The sequence below is a fragment of the Balaenoptera physalus genome (assembly GCF_965194825.1).
Source record: "Balaenoptera physalus genome assembly, chromosome: 16".
Classification (NCBI taxonomy): Eukaryota; Metazoa; Chordata; class Mammalia; order Artiodactyla; family Balaenopteridae; genus Balaenoptera; species Balaenoptera physalus.
The window spans coordinates 15,205,395-15,222,542 of record NC_138898.1 but is presented as its reverse complement, the minus strand read 5'-3'; the positions used below and the strand labels follow the sequence as shown (position 1 = coordinate 15,222,542).

General features: G+C 46.2%; 1 protein-coding gene across 3 annotated transcripts; it reads right to left on the bottom strand.

Annotated features, from left to right (window-relative positions):
* Positions 1–548: 548 nt before the first annotated feature.
* Positions 549–15,800, bottom strand: LOC309645350 (serum basic protease inhibitor-like). Of its 3 annotated transcripts, XM_082430411.1 has the most exons (4): positions 6,467–15,792; positions 5,819–5,953; positions 1,443–1,638; positions 549–980 (listed from the first exon to the last, which is right to left on the bottom strand). In XM_082430411.1, exons 2-4 carry the CDS (start codon positions 5,910–5,912, stop codon positions 947–949), a joined length of 324 nt encoding a protein of 107 aa, XP_082286537.1. In that variant the 5' UTR covers positions 5,913–5,953; positions 6,467–15,792; the 3' UTR covers positions 549–946. The 3 variants fall into 3 exon arrangements, with proteins under 3 accessions (XP_082286537.1, XP_082286538.1, XP_082286536.1); XM_082430412.1 differs by having other exon boundaries at positions 1,443–1,635; positions 5,819–15,800; XM_082430410.1 differs by having other exon boundaries at positions 5,819–15,792.
* Positions 15,801–17,148: the final 1,348 nt, after the last annotated feature.

The window sequence follows — 17,148 nt, the reverse complement described above, 5'->3', positions numbered from 1 at the left end:
AGCTTGGACCTCCTGTGTTAGGAAACTCATACAGCAGTTAAGTGACATTGCTATGTCGCCGTTTCCTCCCTTGAAGGATTCTTAGGATGATTAGTCGAAGAATGCAGGCAAAATGCTAACACAGAGCCTGGCGCACTAAAAGGGTAGTTGCCCTTCTTAACTGAAGTAAGAAGCCCCCTCCGCACATGTGACCTCAGGCAAGGGGATTCCTCAGAAAAATGGATGATTAAGCCACATGTTTCTTCTTTTCTCCTTCTGAAAGTCCAGGAGAACAACGTGCACCCAAATTTGACTTGGCCCAAGAAGTAAGGAACGAAAGCTTTCATGTTGAGGTGTCTGTCCCACGGGTTTTTGTGTAGCTTGGGGTGGCCATTAAGAGGTAGACGGTGCTGTAATGGGTTTGCTTCCTATACCTGGCAGGGCCCAGTCTGAGGACAGGAAAAGGGGAGGTGCCCACTGCTCTGCAGAATAGTGAGAAGGACCACCATTTCCATGGACCCTATTGGTTCAGGTTCTTAGTTGCAAACCACAGAGTCCACTCCACTTAGTTTAATTTGAATATGAATTTATTGGAATATAAGACAGACAGTTTGAAGCCATAGAAAGGAAAATGTGCAACATCACTGTGAGGGAAAGGGGCTTCTTTATTGAAAAGATCTCTCCCACTGTGAGGAATGTGCATCTGCATTCATTCTTTCCTTCCTCAAGTAATTATGGACTGTCTCCTTCGTGCCAGGACCTGTGCTAAGTGCTAGGGATAAAGGGAAGACTTGTTCTCCTGGTGCTTAGAGCCGACTGGACGAGACAGAACTAAAGCAAGTAGACCCATGGGGGGAAGGAAAGAGGCAGGGTTCTGCTGAGGAGGGTGGGGTTGAGAAGGACTCAGAGGAGACTGAACTGTTTCAGAAGCAGCCGCAGCCCAGCCCTGCGTGCGTCCTCTTTGAGTTCAGAGTTTCAGGGGAGCACAGCTCGCAGATCCTCTGCAAAAAGAAAGGAACTTGCTGATTGACATCTCTGAAGCCCCAGACCTGGACACCGCTCATCTTGACAGATCCTAGACTTTCCCAGAAATATGCAGCCAAAGTCCGCTCCAGAACCGGAATGACCAACAAGAAGGAAGTGAGTTTCCAAGCCTAGGTGGGGAGCTCAGGAGCTCTGCAGACCTGCTCTGTAGGGCGGCTGACTCAGTGTTCCCATCTGAGAAAAGGGGAGCATGTGAGGAGGCTCAGATTCTCATGACGGGGCTTCTAGGGGTGACCTTCTGCCAAGCTGGCCCGTGGAGGATGTGCTCAGTGTGTGGTTTCACAAGACACTGCAGCCACTTCTCCTGGGTGGCAGCGAGGAGGAAAGACGCTGTGCAGATGTGAATGGTGTGTGGCCCCCTGAGCGCCATCTCTTTCCCCAGCCCTTCCCCTCCTACCCTGCCCTGCCCTCTTTCTTACCCCCGGATCTCCGCATGACCACCGCAGGTCTTCATGCAATCCTCTGCTGTCAGGAAGTTGTTCTTCTTCCCTCGGCAGCCGCCATATATAAAGATCTCGCACTGCCCGGACTTGGCGTTGTAGAAGTACCTGATCTTCCGGGCCCTGCAGGGACCCGTGTACTGAGGCTCCAGGCAGAAGGCAGGCTGAGAACCTGCTGGGATGGGAGGGGCTATGGGTCAGTTATGAGGGCCGTCGTCGCAGCTCGGTCTACAAGGTCAACAACTGAAACCACCAGTTTGTCTGTGATAGAGAATGTTAGGGTTCTGGGGGCTGGTCAAATTGAAAAGGTCATTGACAACCTGCTTTCTGGGACATTATTATTAATGTTGCTAGGCATGACCATGATAGGGTAATCATGTAAAAGTTTATATCTCCTTCATGAAGTATTTAAGATTAATTGGTATGATGCCTTTGATTAGCTTCAAAAAACTACCCATGTTGGGGCTTCCCTGGTGGCGCAGTGGTTAAGAGTCCACCTGCCAATGCAGGGGACACGGGTTCGAGCCCTGGTCTGGGAAGATCCCACATGCGGCGGAGCAGCTAAGCCCGTGCGCCACAACTACTGAGCCTGAGATCTAGAGCCCGCCAGCCACAGCTACTGCAGCCTGTGTGCCTAGAGCCCGTGCTCCGCAACAAGAGAAGCCACCGCAATGAGAAGCCCACGCGCCGCAATGAAGAGTAGCCCCTGCTCGCTGCAACTAGAGAAAGCCCACGTGCAGCAACGAAGACCCAAACCAGTCAAAAACAAACAAACAAAAAAACTCTACCCATGTCAATTATATCTCAATAAAGTTGGGGAAAAAAAAAAAACCTCAACCAAAAAAAAAGGAGGATACAGGTAAAAAAATATTCACCATATATCAATAATTACTGGAGCTGGTACCTGGGTTTTATAATACTATTCTCTGCACTTATGTGTATGGTAAAAGGTTTCCACCATTAATAAAAATGTGAAGACATCAGGCTGTAATGGAGAAAGGCATGAAGAAAACATACCAGTGTGTTCTCTTTTGTTACCTCATGGGGACTGTATAAATTGAATATTGACACTATATTCATATTGTGATTTATAATAAGAAATATATACATTTGTTCTTTGTCATTTTCCTGGCACGGAGTTCCTAAGAACCTTGGTATTTCTTTTTCTTTTTAAAGAATTTTTTGTTTGTTTGTTTTGTTTTCTATTTCTTTAGTTATTTTGGCTGCACCGGGTCTTAGTTGCAGCACGCGGGATCTTTTAGTTGCAGCACGCAGACTTCTTAGCTGTGGTATGCGAACTTTTAGTTGCGGCATGCATGCGGGATCTAGTTCCCCAAGCAGGGATCGAACCTGGGCCCCCTGCATTGGGAGCACGGCGTCTTATGCACTGGACCACCAGGGAAGTTCCTAAAAACCTTAGTATTTCTTAAATGCTGAGAGCAATAATGGTGTCTTTTGTTATGTGATGTAGGTGACTTTTGGGAAGACCCTGGTAACCCCAGAATGGGCTCAGGTTGCCAGGGGAAACCACTGCTTGACAGGAAGGTTGCAACTTTCATTCCTACTCTCCTCCAAGGCCTTCCATCCACCGTCCCCCAACCCCAAACCTCAGGGATTGGAGAGGAGCTGGAGGTTGAACAGTCACCAATGGCTAATGATTTAATGCATCATGACTAGGTAATGAAGCCTCCATAGAAACCTAAACACAGCAAGACATTCATGTTATTCAAAAGAACTGGCATCGACCCAGGGTACAACATAGGTACATGCTCCATCATTGCTCACCTGGACCACTGCAGCAGCCTTCTCCCTGGGCCTCTCTGTCTCTGCCCTTCGCCCCCTAGAGGCCATTCTGCACACTGCAGCCGCAGGGATCCTGTTACAACTTGAGTCCTACCCCATTGCTCCCACGACAAATCTCTCAGTGACTCCCCATCTCTCTGAGTCAAATTCTGATTTTTATAAAGTCCTACTTGCCCCCATGGCCTCTCTGCCTCATCTCCTTCCACGTCCCCCCCACCCCCACCCACTCAGCTCCAGCCACCCTGGTAATTGCTGCTGCTGGTTCACACCAGGCATGTTCTTGCTGCAGCCTCTGCTCCAGTGCCTCCTCATCACAGAGGGGTTCGCTGATCAGTCTACAGAAAGAGCACAGCCTCCTTTATCCCCATCACTCTCTACCTTCAAAACACTCATAACCTAGCTTAGTATTCCCCCCTTTTGCTATTGTCTGTCTCCCTCCTAGAAGGCAAGGTATTTTGCCATATTTTGTCTACAGCTCTTTCCCCACACCAAGAACCATGCTTTGTGGGGACTTAATAAATATATGGCAAGGGAATAAATCTCCCATTTCATGCTCACGCCAAGTGCACAATCACTGAATAGAATGGATATAATGGAATTCCTGTTAGTGCAAAGTCTACTTGATGATGGGGCAGGTCTACATAATTATCAATCTACCTTTAACATTCTGTATCTTGAAAGGATAATAAAATAATTGTGAAAAGGGGACAAAGGAGGGACTTCCTTGGTGGTCCAGTGGTTAAGAGTCTGTGATCCCAATGCAGGGGTCCGGGTTCAATCCCTGGTCAGGGAACTAGATCCCACATGCTGTAACTAAGAGTTCGAATGCCACAACTAAAGATTCTGCATGCCCGCATGCTGCAACCAAAAGATCCTGCATGCCGCAACTAAGACCTGGTACAGCCAAATAAATAAATATTTTTTTAAAAGGTTGGCGGGGCAAGGGAAAGGGCCTTGAGCCTTTACTAAGATTGTATCAGCCTTGGTCCCAGAAGCCAACTCACACAAGCGTTGTGTTTCTTGCTTTCCCTGCAGTTGCTCTGCTCAGTGGTCCCATGTCTTTCTGATTAATTTTAATACTAGAGGAATAATCATTATTTTACACCTAAATATTTTTTCTTGCCCAAAGGAGGTGGGTAGAGAAAGTTTTTCAGATTAATTTTTCCACCTTGGTGGAAAACGGACAAAATTGGCCATGAAATGTGATTAAACTCTTTAAATTCATGACTGGTAAGCTGTTCAAAGAACCCATGTAACATGGTTCCCCTGTTCAGTGAGGAAACTGCAGATGACTTGCCCCGGGACACACGGCAGGTGGGTCGTAGGGTCAGGACAAGATACTATCATATCACAATCCATTTGATAAACTACCTGATTCTGCCAGGAATTCTGAAAATACAGAAAGCTGGTAAGAGTTTCTGGGTACAGTGTCCCATGTTCATTACTCCCCTATCTCTGAGTCTCACCTGAGCCCCCGAATCACAGGGAAGAGTGAGTCTGGGTTTTTCCCTGACACCAAATATGTGGTGTCTCTACCAACATTAACCAATTCCCCAAACATCCACTGGGCATCCCACAAGTCAATTCACTTCTGACACTAAATCCGTGGAGTTAGTGCAGATCCCACAGGTTGAGGGCTCAAGACTGTCCTTGCTTCAAATGCCAGCCACGTGATCCCGAGTTACACTTGTAACCCACTGGCTAAAAAATCATAGGTTCCATGACCCCACCTCCATGTTCAATAACCAATAGAAGCGGTGACCGAAATCAGGAAAACACTTTACTTACCGTTCTCATGTTATTATAAAGGATAAAGCTCAGGGACAGCGAAATGGAGGAGATGCGTAGGGCAAAGGGGGAGGAGAGGTGTGCGGAGGCCCCGTGCCCTAGGGGAGCACGCCACCCTCACAGCACCTCCATCTGTTCACCACCCCGAAAGCTCTCTGAACCCCAATATTTATGGATTTTTATTGAAGTGTCAATAAACAGACATATTGATTGAATCATCGGCCATTGGTGACTGATCTCCATCTCAACACCCTTCCCTCTCCCCAGAGGTGCTGGGATGCGGGGTGATGAAAGTTCTAGCCTCTAAACACATGATTGGGTTTTTCTGGAGACCAGCCCCACTCTGAAGGTCTCTCAAGTCCCATTCCTTTACTCACCTCATTACCATAAAAAAGACAGTAAATTCCAGGAGTTTCAGGAGGTCTGTTCCAGGAACCAGGACAAGGATCAAATATTGATCTTTTTATTACACTACAGTGAAGTTCAGGGACACGGCACTGACCAGGAATAGAGAGTGTCAGAGATGGGATTCCTGATCTGGTAGAGGTCAGCGGGATATATATTTAAAAATTTTGACTTTTAATTTTTTTCCTATTGACAGTCATGAAATATCCCTGGAGTTAAAACTGCCCAACTTCCCAGGAGAAATCCAGAGAGGGCTGTCAGCACCCACCCCACCCCTGCTCCCCAGCTCCTTCCATGGACTCGCCTCATTCCCTCCCCCCCTACCCCAGCCTGCAGAGGTGAGGTGAGCCGGGACTTACCTCTGGCATGGCTCTTGTGTTTACCCCCCGGGGTGCAGGCCACCAGGGTGACCAGGAGGACAAGAAGGGCGACGGAGAGGCAGAGCCGTCTCATGTTCGTGGCCTCGCAGGAGGGCTTCTGAGGAAACCTGGGGGCTGACAGAGCTTTTCATAACCCAGCTGAGGGGTGGGATCAGGCAATAAGGAGGGGAGTGAGGAAGGGGAGGAGCTGGGGTCAGTCCTGTTTATTGCGTAATCTCCCCACCTAACCAGGCTTCCTGCTTCTGCCTGCTGGGGCCAAATGCCCAGTAACAGCACTTCTCAGACTTGACTCTGCCTGTGGGTCCCATGGAAACACAGACTGTGATTCCACAGGTGGAATTTTGTCCAATAAGTTGACTCAGGGAGCATCCCAGCACCTAGGGCAGTGCACGGCAGGTGATGGACGGTCAGTGGGGGAACGAGAGCAAATTAAAGGACAGCTAAGTGATCAGAAGTATGTTAGCTCAGGTCCTTCTTTTCAGCTCCTGCAGGTGTCATCCCATCTCAGCATCAATACCTGTCACCCGCACCCCTACCCCTACCTAACTCAGAAGACAGGTGTGACGCAGGACACCTTCCTGTAACCGCTGCCACAGCTTCTCAACTGGATGGACACTTGCTGTTTACCTGGCACTGCGGATCAGGTTGAAGCTGAACTGGAGGAAGGCGTGTCCTCTGGGGAAGCAACCATGTTTTCTGGGTAGAAAAAGGAGTAAGGGGTGTGGGCAGAGGGGAAGCAGGGAGCTGAACACGTCACCACAGCACGACCTCCCACTGCCCCTCACCTGGTTTCAGAAACAGGAGAGCTGCCTGCCTGAGTGGACCTCAGGGGAGCTTGGAAGATCACCTGCAAGAGCCCCCTTCCTCCTGCTCTCTCCCCCTGTGGTTTTGGCATTTTTAGACCTCAGTTTGGGTACCAGCTCTGTCTTTTCCTAACTTTCTGCCTGAGGACTTAAACCTCCCAGAGCCCCATTGTCATCAGGTGTCACCTGATATCTGTGCTGCCCACATCACAGGGTTGCTATGGGAGCAGTGGAGACAACAGACATAAATTCCTTCTCCCAGCAAAGTCAAAGTCCTTGTAATAAGAATAATAATGAGTAATGACAGCAGAAAAAACTTAGCTTCTTCTATGTGTCAGGCATTATCCTAAACACTTGACACATATTAACTCATCAAATCCTCAAAAATCCTAAAAGAGGGGAGAGAAACTGTTGGTACTTCCTCATGATACAGGGGAGGAACCTGAGGTAACAAGAAATAATTTGCCTAAAGTCATACCTTGTAGAGAGAGGATTTGAACCCAGGGATCTGGCTTCAGAGTCTGTGCACATGCACTCTGCTGCATTGTAAGCTGTAAACTATAGTGCACGTGTGAGGGCTTACACACCCCCAGTCTCTTCACTCACTCCCATACATTCACTCCCATACATTCACTCCCAGTTACAACCGTGTAGCACCAAGCCCCACCCCCCTCACTCATCCACACACAGACATGCATTCTTCCACTAACACACACACACACACACACACACACACACACACACACACACACCCTGTGCTCCACTTCCAGGGTCAAGGAGAAGGGAGCTGGCTCAATGCCCAGAAGCCCCAGGAGCAAGCCCAACCACATGTCAAACGGGCACAGAGCTGGGTGATGAGCTGCAGGGGACGGGAGGGGCTGCCTTCCTGGCACAAAGTCACCCTTTCCCTTGAGAAGGGCAGGAGCTCTCAGTACCGAGCTGCCCCCGGACAGAAGGGCATCGGGAGCGGGGTACTCACAAAACAAGCCACTGTGTGTGGAGGGTCTACTCTCTCCTGAGACATTTCACATGAATGATTTCATTTAGCCTGATGTTGACCCTACAGCATCTGGGATTCTCATCCCATTTAGCCAGCAAGAAAGCAGAGACTCAGAGAGGTGAAGCGACTTGCTCAGGACCCACAACCAGCAGATGGCACAACTGGGATTCTAGCTCAGGAGGCCCTCTGGTCCTGCCCCTCTTCCTGCCTCAGTCTGTCCATCTGAGACCAGGGAGCAGCAGAGACCCCCCCTAACGGCAGAGACTCCTCTTTTCTCCCCCCTCCCCTCTCATCTGTCTGTCTTTCTCTCCCAGTGTCCTCCTCTCCTGGTCCTCCTCCCTGTGGTCCAGGTTAGAGGCCCCCTGACCCAGGAGCCCCCGAGGAGCCTGTCCTCCCTCCACCTCCCACCTCCCTGCTCATGAGTGACTGAGTCTCTAGTTTCAAACCTTCCCGGCCCCTGGGGGCATCTTCAGAGAAATCACAAGGCAGGAACATCACAAGGGTTGTATTCTGGATAAAGACGTATGATCCCAACACTGTGGGACCCTAGGTCATATCTCTGCTTCTAGTCCTCAGTTTTTCCCTCTGAAAAATGAGAAGCTTGGATTCCATGCTATCTAAGGCCCCTTCGTGAAATGGATGGAATGCACCTGGGGCAGGCGGAAGATGTTTATCTTTTTGTGACGCTGTGCCCTGTGAGAGGTACATTCATATCCAAGACTTGGGTGTCCACTTTCTGGCTACGTGATATCACAGCACCTCACTTTTTGGAGCTACATAGTCTTCCTCCTTAAAACTGGTGTCATGGGGCTTCCCTGGTGGCGCAGTGGTTAAGAGTCCACCTGCCAATGCAGGGGACACAGGTTCGAGCCCTGGTCTGGGAAGATCCCACATGCCGCGGAGCAGCTAAGCCCGTGTGCCACAACTACTGAGCATGTGCGTCTGGAGCCTGTGCTCCACAACGGGAGAGGCCACGACAGTGAGAGGCCTGCGCACCGCAATGAAGAGTGGCCCCCGCTCACCGCAACTGGAGAAAGCCCTACAGAAATGAAGACCCAACACAGCCAAAAATAAAATAAAATAAATAAATAAATAAATAAAAAGTTGAACCTTCTAAAAAAAAAAAACTGGTGTCATGAATACTGTTTTTTAAAGGATTATTTTAAGGATTGAAAGGAAAAGCATAAAGCACAGGTTCAAATCTGGCTAGAATATAAGTATTTTTAGCCCACACATTTTACAATTTTGAAACATTTGCCAGGATTTAACAGTGGGGAATTTCATATAAAAGTATATTTCTAGTATTGTTGGAAAAAGTGAATGATCTGGCAACACAGTCCTGCAATTTAACAAAAGCAGTGGGTCTCAAACTTGAGTGAGCATCAGAATCACTTAGCCAGTCGTTCAAACACACTTGAGATCCCACCCCCAGTGTCTTGATCACTAGGACAGGGGTGGGACCTAAGTATCTGCATCTAACCAGCTTCCGGGGCTGCTGACGGGGCTGCTCAAGGGACCACACTTTGAAAGCCATGAGCTAAGCTAAGTCGAGCTGCTCTCTTCCCATGAGGGGGGCGTTCCCCCCAGTTTCCATAGTCCCCACCATGCCTTATTGTGCCCCCAGCCCCACTCCCACTCCAAATATTTCCATCCACATCAATCACCTGGCCTGGAAGGAATTCAAAATTGTGACCCCTGGGCTGGGCTCACAGTAAGTGTTCAGTAAAAGGTAGCTTGCTCTTATTTAACCATCTTATGAAGTAAGTATTATTATTCCTATTTTACAGATGAAGCAACTGAAATTCAGCTAAGGGAAAGTGACTTGCTGGAGGAAAAACAGCAGAAAATCAGAAAGAAGACACTTGCCAAAGACTGTAAGTCGTGGCCCCGGTTATTTCAATATTACAAATACACAAACACACAAACAACACACAGGCAAATGTATCTGATATTAACATAGATGAGGCATCAAAGATTGTGGACGTGACTTCATGAGAGTAAAATCATATTTATCAAAAAAGGAAGAAAAGAAATAGAAAGGGAAAAAAGAAAGGTTAAAATAGGAGGAGACATGAGTCAGCTGTAGACATGCCCACTTTAAGGTGATTGTAAACAAGAGAACATTGAAGATCTGAGAAATTCCCAGGAACAAACAGGGTACTTTTCACCATACAATGGAGCTTTCTCCTCTTGGACTCTTGGATACATTCAAACTCCCTTCTCTCCATGGAAACTTCTCTCTCTGAGTATATGGGCTCTTTTGTTGCTTTGTCTCCTAGCGTCTCTTTGTCCTTTTGCTGATACAGTGGCCTGATTCTGCTTGAGGAACGACTCTTCCTCCACCCAGGACTGGTGGGATTGGGCCGCCTGTCAATCAAAGTGCCTGCCCTACCCCCAGACCAAGAGTGGCCAATCAGATGCTCTCCCTGGAATTTAATCTTGATCAGTGAATCCCAAAAGACCTAAAAATGGAGGTCATTCAGAGGTGGCCTGGGAAGACCTTAGTTCTTCCTTGCTTACCGTCCTTTCCAAGATGGGATCTTTCAGCACTCCCTTCAGTCTGTGAGCTGAGCTAAATCATTAAGTGCTATGGCTGCCAACAGAAGAGTCCGAAAGGATCTCACTTAAGGGTACAATCAGGAAGGGAGAATGGAAGCCCACTACATCCCCACACTGTTGTCACAAATTCCTTCTCTGCTTCCAATAGCCAGAGTCAGTTTCTGTTGCTCATAACCAGCGAGATCTGCTGCCTTTACCAGGGTCACCACCAAGTTCTGCATTTTTCTATCCAGTGGCCTTTTCTCAGCCATCATCCTCCTCTAACTCACAGGTAAGGCTCTCAAGGCATAAATGTGAACAAAATTCATTACCAAAATTTGTTTCCACTTGGTCTCAGCATAAAGAAATTATGAAAAGCAGAGCTTCCTATTTGAAGAACTTTGAGTCTCCTCTGGTGAATCGTCGGGGCTTTTGAAGGCACAGCTTTTAAACCTCTTTCAAGGAAAATCATAGGAGACAGAGGGTGTTGAGTTTGAATCCCAGCACCTGCCAATATTGGTTATGTGACCTTGGAGAAGGGATGAAACCTCTGAGCTTCAGCTTGAATGACTTTAAAATGGAAGAAAAACCTATTAAGGTTGTTGTGATGTTTAGAGATGAAGATGTATGTGCAGAGCTTGGTACATAGTAGGTTGTCAACAGTGGTGATGGGTGTTTTACATTATTAATTCTACCTCTCTCAGAGTTACTTAGACATTCTCATCGACTCAGTGACTTTTACCAGCACATCAGGACAGGGAATTCACGTTGCTACATTCACCCTCTGAGCTACCAGCAATCCCCACCTTCTCAGAACCTCAGGTTCCTCCTATGTAAATGGAAGGATGACTCCATCTCTGTGGATACCGTTCAAAATTTACCTGTGCTCACAGATGTAAAGCACTAGCAAATTGATTAGGCCACACACCTAGTAAATTGGCAGAGCCAGAGTTTGAAGCCATGGAGTCTGATCAAAGGTTTCAGTCATCACATATTTTATCCCTAATAAACGTTTCATGAACAAGTGAATGAATGAATCAACATCTACTCAACATCTTTGCCTATATGTTCTGCAAGCACCATGGACTCAACGTTGACCTAACTGAATTTATTGTCCTTCCTTCTAAAGACTTGCTTCCCCTACCTTCCCCCAGAAGGCTGAATGTTGTCCTTCATTCTACCTTTTCCTCACCCCCTGTGAGCAATCTCATAGCAAAGTCTGTTGGTTGTACCTCCTCAGTTCTCAGATGAAAGTTCACTTCAGAATAAGATGAAGACACCTGATCATAGAACTGCCCCACTTCCTGACAGCATCATCCTGAGCAAAGCCAGCTTCCTGAAACTCTGCCGCAAATAACCTTACAGAAGCCCACATCCGGTAAGTCCTTCAAACATCCACTTAATGAGATGCCATGTCATTCATTGTCCATTGCTGCAGTGAGTAATAAACCCAACTCGTTCAGTTTGTAAGTGGACTGTTTCTAGTGGTCTGTAGTTGGAAACATTGACAGTTATAAGCCTTTTTCCTTATTGTGTAATTAAGGAATGCAAAAGTCAGAGACATTGAGATATTTGCCAAGACTACAAGGTATTGGACAACAGAACCAGCTCTACCTGTGTTCTGGTTTATTACACTACCTCTGTTTTTTGAGTTTTCTCTGCCTCAATTTCCTCATCTGTATTGAGACAGTTAGGCTCTGCTCTCCTAAGGTTCCTCCAGCTCACTTCTTCCCGGAGCCAGGAGCATGAAAATAGCGTTAAAGTTGCTCTAATAAGGAAGTTGTGACATCCCTTTGACTCGGGACCACTAGATTATGCACAAGTCATTCCCACAATGCCTTGCAGCTGGGAAGGTCTAATAATGAACTGTGGTACATCTTGGGAAATACCTCGATGAGTCTTGGATTCCTGCCCACCACCTACCTCCTACCCCCTCCTCTCAGCCACCCTCATTCAGTTGTTTAAATTTCCACACTACCTGATTGCCACAGCTCTTTCCCAACTGGGGGAAGCAAGTTGGGAGGGTGACCTGGGAGCCCTGATCCTACTGACCATCCTCCTCTTTTTACGCTAAATTCTTTCCTCCAACCAGATAAGAGGGCACCTTGTGAGGGTGCCAACAATTCCAGCAGCGTCAGCATAAAATGTAGTGAGCTGCAAATAAGGGCTTCCCCCAACATTCAGTTTTGAGTATCTGAAGCTGGTGGTAGAAACTTAGCAAATGTTTTCCAAGAACCTAAAAGACACCTGGTGGGAGAGAGGGGTCCTTCCTTGATTCCCATCTCCCAGTGTCTGTAGGACTGTTTTAGGACAAAGACAGCAGAATTGGCCAACAGGTTTCTTGGGAGCAGAGTCTAGACCAGTTTTGAATGGCAGAGCCAGAGGGGAGAGGGAATCCTTCTGGTTCAATGGAACAAACCAGTGTTGTATTGATGAATGCTGCTATCTGTCACCTGATGCCCAAGAGAAACTGAGATCTCCATAGGAGGTGGTATGAAAACTGAGGCTAGAAGAATCTATAGGAAGGGGAAAATCACAATAAAAATGACAAATATATCTAAGAATTAAAGATCATTTAGATAAACCTGTACATAGATTAAAAAACAAAAAATTGTAAAAGCAATGATAAGAAATAAACAGTGAAAGGATTGGCATGAAAATGTAAAGTAGGGCATCAAAATCACAAAATGTGGAGAATGAGAGTATAAAAATGTAGATCTTTTACAATGTGTTTGAACTTGAATGACTTTCAGTTTAAAGTAAGGAGGTATTGTTATGGTTCAATGCACTTGAGCTCGATGGTTACCACAAATCAAACACATACAATAGAGTCACAAAAACTAAAAACAAAGGAACTCAAGTATACTGAAAGAAAATCATCAAATCACAAACAGAAAAACCAAAAGAAGAAACAAACAGGGAAGAACTACAAAAACAACTGGAAAACAAGGATTAAAAGGACAAATCCTATCAAAATACTCAAGACAGTTTTCACAGATCTAGCACAAATAATCCTAAAATTTACATAGAACCATAAAAGACCCAGAATTGCCAAACTATTCCTGAGGGAAAAAAACAAAGCTTGAGTCATCACCCATGCAGACCATAAAGTATACTACAAAGCTATAGTAAGCAAAACAGTGTGATATTGCCAGAAAACAGATATATAGACCAATGGAACAGAATAGAGAGCCCTGACATAAACACATGCACCTATGGTCAATTTATGTACAACAAAGGAGGCAAGAATATACAATGGAGAAAAGACAGTGTCTTCAGGAAATGGTGTTGGGAAAGCTAAACAGCTACATGTAAATCAATGAAATTAGAACACTCCCTCACACCATATACAAAAATAAACTCAAAATGGATTAAAGACCTAAATATAAGACATGACACCATAAAACTCCTAGAAAAGAACAAGGGCAAAACATTTTTGGACATAAATCACAGCAATATTTTTATGGATCAGTCTCCCATGCCAAAAGAAATAAAAGCAAATATAAATAAATGGAACCTCATCAAACTTAAAAGCTCTTGCACAGCAAAGGAAACCATCAACAGAACAGCAAGACAACCTACTGAATGAGAGAAAATATTCGCAAAATATGTAAGGAACAAGGGCTTAATATCAAAGTATACAAACAATTCATGCAACTCAATATTGAAAAAACAGAAAATCCAATCAAAAAATGGGCAGAAGACCTAAATAGGCATTTCTCCAAAAAAGACCTACAAATGGCCAGAGACACAAAAAGAGATGTCAACATTGTTAAATATTAGAGTACAGCAATGAAAATCAAAACCACAATGAGGTATCATATCACACCAGTCAAAATGGCTATCATTGAGAAGTCTACAAATAATAAATGCTGGAGAGAGTGTGGAGAAAAGGAAACCTTTGTACACTGATGGTGTGAATGTAAATTGGTGCACTCTCCACGGAAAACAGTATGGAGGTTGCTTACAAAACTAAAAACAGAACTACAACATGATCCAGCAAGCCCACTCGTGGGTATATATCTGGAGAAAAGATAACTTTAGTTTGAAAAGATACCTCCACCTCAATGTTCACAGAAGCCCTGTTTACAATAGCCAAGACGTGTGCATTATAAGTGCCCATTAACAGACGACTGGCTTAAGAAATGTGGTATGAAAATAGAAATGGACTCACAGTCATAGAAAACAAACTTATGGTTATCAAAGAAGAAAGGAGGGGGGGAGGATTTGGGAAAATGACAAGCACAGAGCCTGACAAATGGCATGTGCTCATTAAAGGTGAGCTTGATCCTCATTAGCTGGATTAGGAAGCCACCTTCCCACACAAGGTAGGGATGACAGAGAAGGGGTTTCCTTGGACAAGTGGACAATTGAGCCTCATGCTCCTTCCTTTCTCTTCTGAGAATCCAGGAAAATAACCTGCCCCAAAGTTTGACGTGGCCCAAGAAGTAAAGGGTAAAAGCAATCTTGTTGAGGTGTCTGTAACCATTTTTTGGTGTATATTGGGGTGGCCATTAAGAGACAGATGCCACTATAAGGGGCTGGCTTCTTATTCCTGGTACGTCTGAGGGCAGAAAACGGGGAGGCGCCGGCTGCTCTGCAGAAGATTGAGAAGGACCACCATTTCCATGGAACCTATGGGTTAAGGTTCTTAGTTGCAACAACAGAACCCACTCCAGTTAGTTGAATTAGAATATGAATTTTTTAAAATATAAGGCCAGACTGTTTGAAGCCACAGATGTTCAACATCAATGTGGCAGAGGGGCTTCCTTAGAGGAAAGACCTCTCCCATCACCAATGCTGAGAACAGGATGCCACAAATTTTACTTTTGCCAGCACAGGAGAGCAGAGATGGTGGGGTGGAGGATGAAGGTGAGGATGCAGTGCGGAAGAAGGTTAGGACAAGAATCGTGGATTCAAATCCCAGGCTCTAGAGTCACTCCAGTCATGAGGAGCTTTGCTCCTGCATTCATTCATTCCTTCCTCAAATATTTATGGACTGTCTCTTTTGTGTCAGGCTCTGTGCGAAGTGTGAGGGATAAAGAGAAGACTTGCTCTCATGGTGCTTAGAGCCAACTTGATGAGACAGAGCTAAAGCAAGTAGACCCATGGGGGAAGGAAAGAGGCAGATTTCTGCTGAGGAGGGTAGGGATGGGGAGGAAGAGGAGGAGGTGAACTACTTCAGAAGCAGCCAGAGTCCAGCCCTGGGTGGGTACTCCTCGGACTTCAGCAGCAGTTTACAGGTCCTCTGCAAGAGGAAATAAACTTGCTGCTTGACCTCTCTGAAACCCCAGATTTGGACACTGTACACCCTGATAGGTCCTAGACCATCCCAGAAATGAGCAATCACAGTCCTCCCAGGACCGGGATGAACAACAAGAAGGAGGTGAGTTTTCCAAGCCTAGCTGGGATGCGCAGGAACACTGCAGACCTGCTCTATAGAGTGGCTGACTCAGTGTTCCCATCTGAGAAAAGGGGAGGAGGCTCAGATTATGAAGACGAGGCTTCTAGGGGTGACCTTCTGCCAGCTGGGGCATGGAGGACTTGCTCAGTCCATGCTTTCAAAGGACATTGCTGCCACTTCTCCTGGGAGGCAGAGAGGATAGAAGTCACGGTGGGGGTATGAGGGGAGTGGGATCCCTGAGCTCCACCTCTCTCCCCAGCCCTTCCCCTCCCACCTGCCCTGCCCCCTGTCTTACCCCAGGGCCTGATGGTACCACCGCAGGTCCTCACAAAGTCCTCCCCCATCTTGAAGTTTTTGTTCTTAGCATTGCGGCCACCATATACAAAGGTCTCGCAGAACCCGGACTTGGTGTCGTGGAAGTACCTGATGATTTTGGCCTTGCAGGAACCCGTGTATGGAGGCTCCAGGCAGAAGACAGCTGCAGGGCTGCAGGGATGGGAGGGCCTCTGGGTCAGATAGGAGGATGGTCATCACCACTTGCTCTACAAGGTCAACAACTGAAACCACCAGTTTGTTTGCAATAGAGAGTAGTAAGGGTGCCAGAATGTGAAATGTGAAAAGGCCATTTGATATCCTGCTTTCCAGGACATTATCATTAATGTTTTTAGGCATGACAATGACAGGGTAATATTGTAAATAATTACATACCCTTAATGAATATTATAGATTAGTTGGCATGATGCCACTGATTAGGTTCAAAGAACAACAAAACTGGAGGATGTATATTAAGAAAATTCTCCATATGTGGTCAGTTATTGGAGCTGGGCAATGGGTCCATGGGTTTTATAATACTATTCTCGTACTTGTGTGTGTAGTTGAAAGTTGCCACCATTAAAAAGAAAGTGTTGAGGACTTCCCTGGTGGCGCAGTGGTTAAGAATCTGCCTGACACTGCAGGGGACATGGGTTCGATCCCTGGTCCAGGAAGTTCCCACATGCCACAGAGCAACTAAGCCCGTGCGCCACCTACTGAGCCTGCGTTCTAGAGCCTGTGAGCCACAACTACTGAGCCTGCGTGCCACAACTACTGAAACCCACGTGCCTAGAGCCCATGCTCTGCAAAGAGAGAAGCCACCACAATGAGAAGCCAGAGCACCACCACGAAGAGTAGCCCCTGCTCCCTGCAACTAGAGAAAGCCCACGCAGCAAAAAAGACCCAATGCAGCCATAAATAAATAAATAAATAAATAAATAAATAAAATTTTTTAAAAGGTGTGAAGGAATCATGCTCTAATGGAGAAAGGCATGGAAGAAAACACACCGGTGTTTTTACATTGATTAACTCATGCGGGTTGGAATAATGGAATATTGAGGGAAGATTGATATTGTGACTTATATAAAAATTTGAATTTCGTCTTCATCCCATTCCTGGCACAGAGCTCTGAAAACCATTGGAATTTCCTAAGAGATGAGAATGAAAAAGGAGTCTTTTATCATGTGAGGGAGTTGACTTTCGTAAAGCCCCAACCTAAACCAAAACTGGGGACTGGTTGCCAGAGGAACCA

What these genes read in the sequence shown, in the direction of transcription:
- LOC309645350 (XM_082430410.1), bottom strand. Translation starts at nt 5,912, where the DNA reads ATGAGACGGCTCTGCCTCTCCGTCGCCCTTCTTGTCCTCCTGGTCACC. An exon ending in ACACAAGAGCCATGCCAGAG is followed by an intron (nt 1,639 to 5,818) that starts GTAAGTCCCGGC and finishes CTCCCATCCCAG; the next exon opens with CAGGTTCTCAGCCTGCCTTC. An exon ending in GGTCATGCGGAGATCCGGGG is followed by an intron (nt 981 to 1,442) that starts GTAAGAAAGAGG and finishes TTCTTTTTGCAG; the next exon opens with AGGATCTGCGAGCTGTGCTC.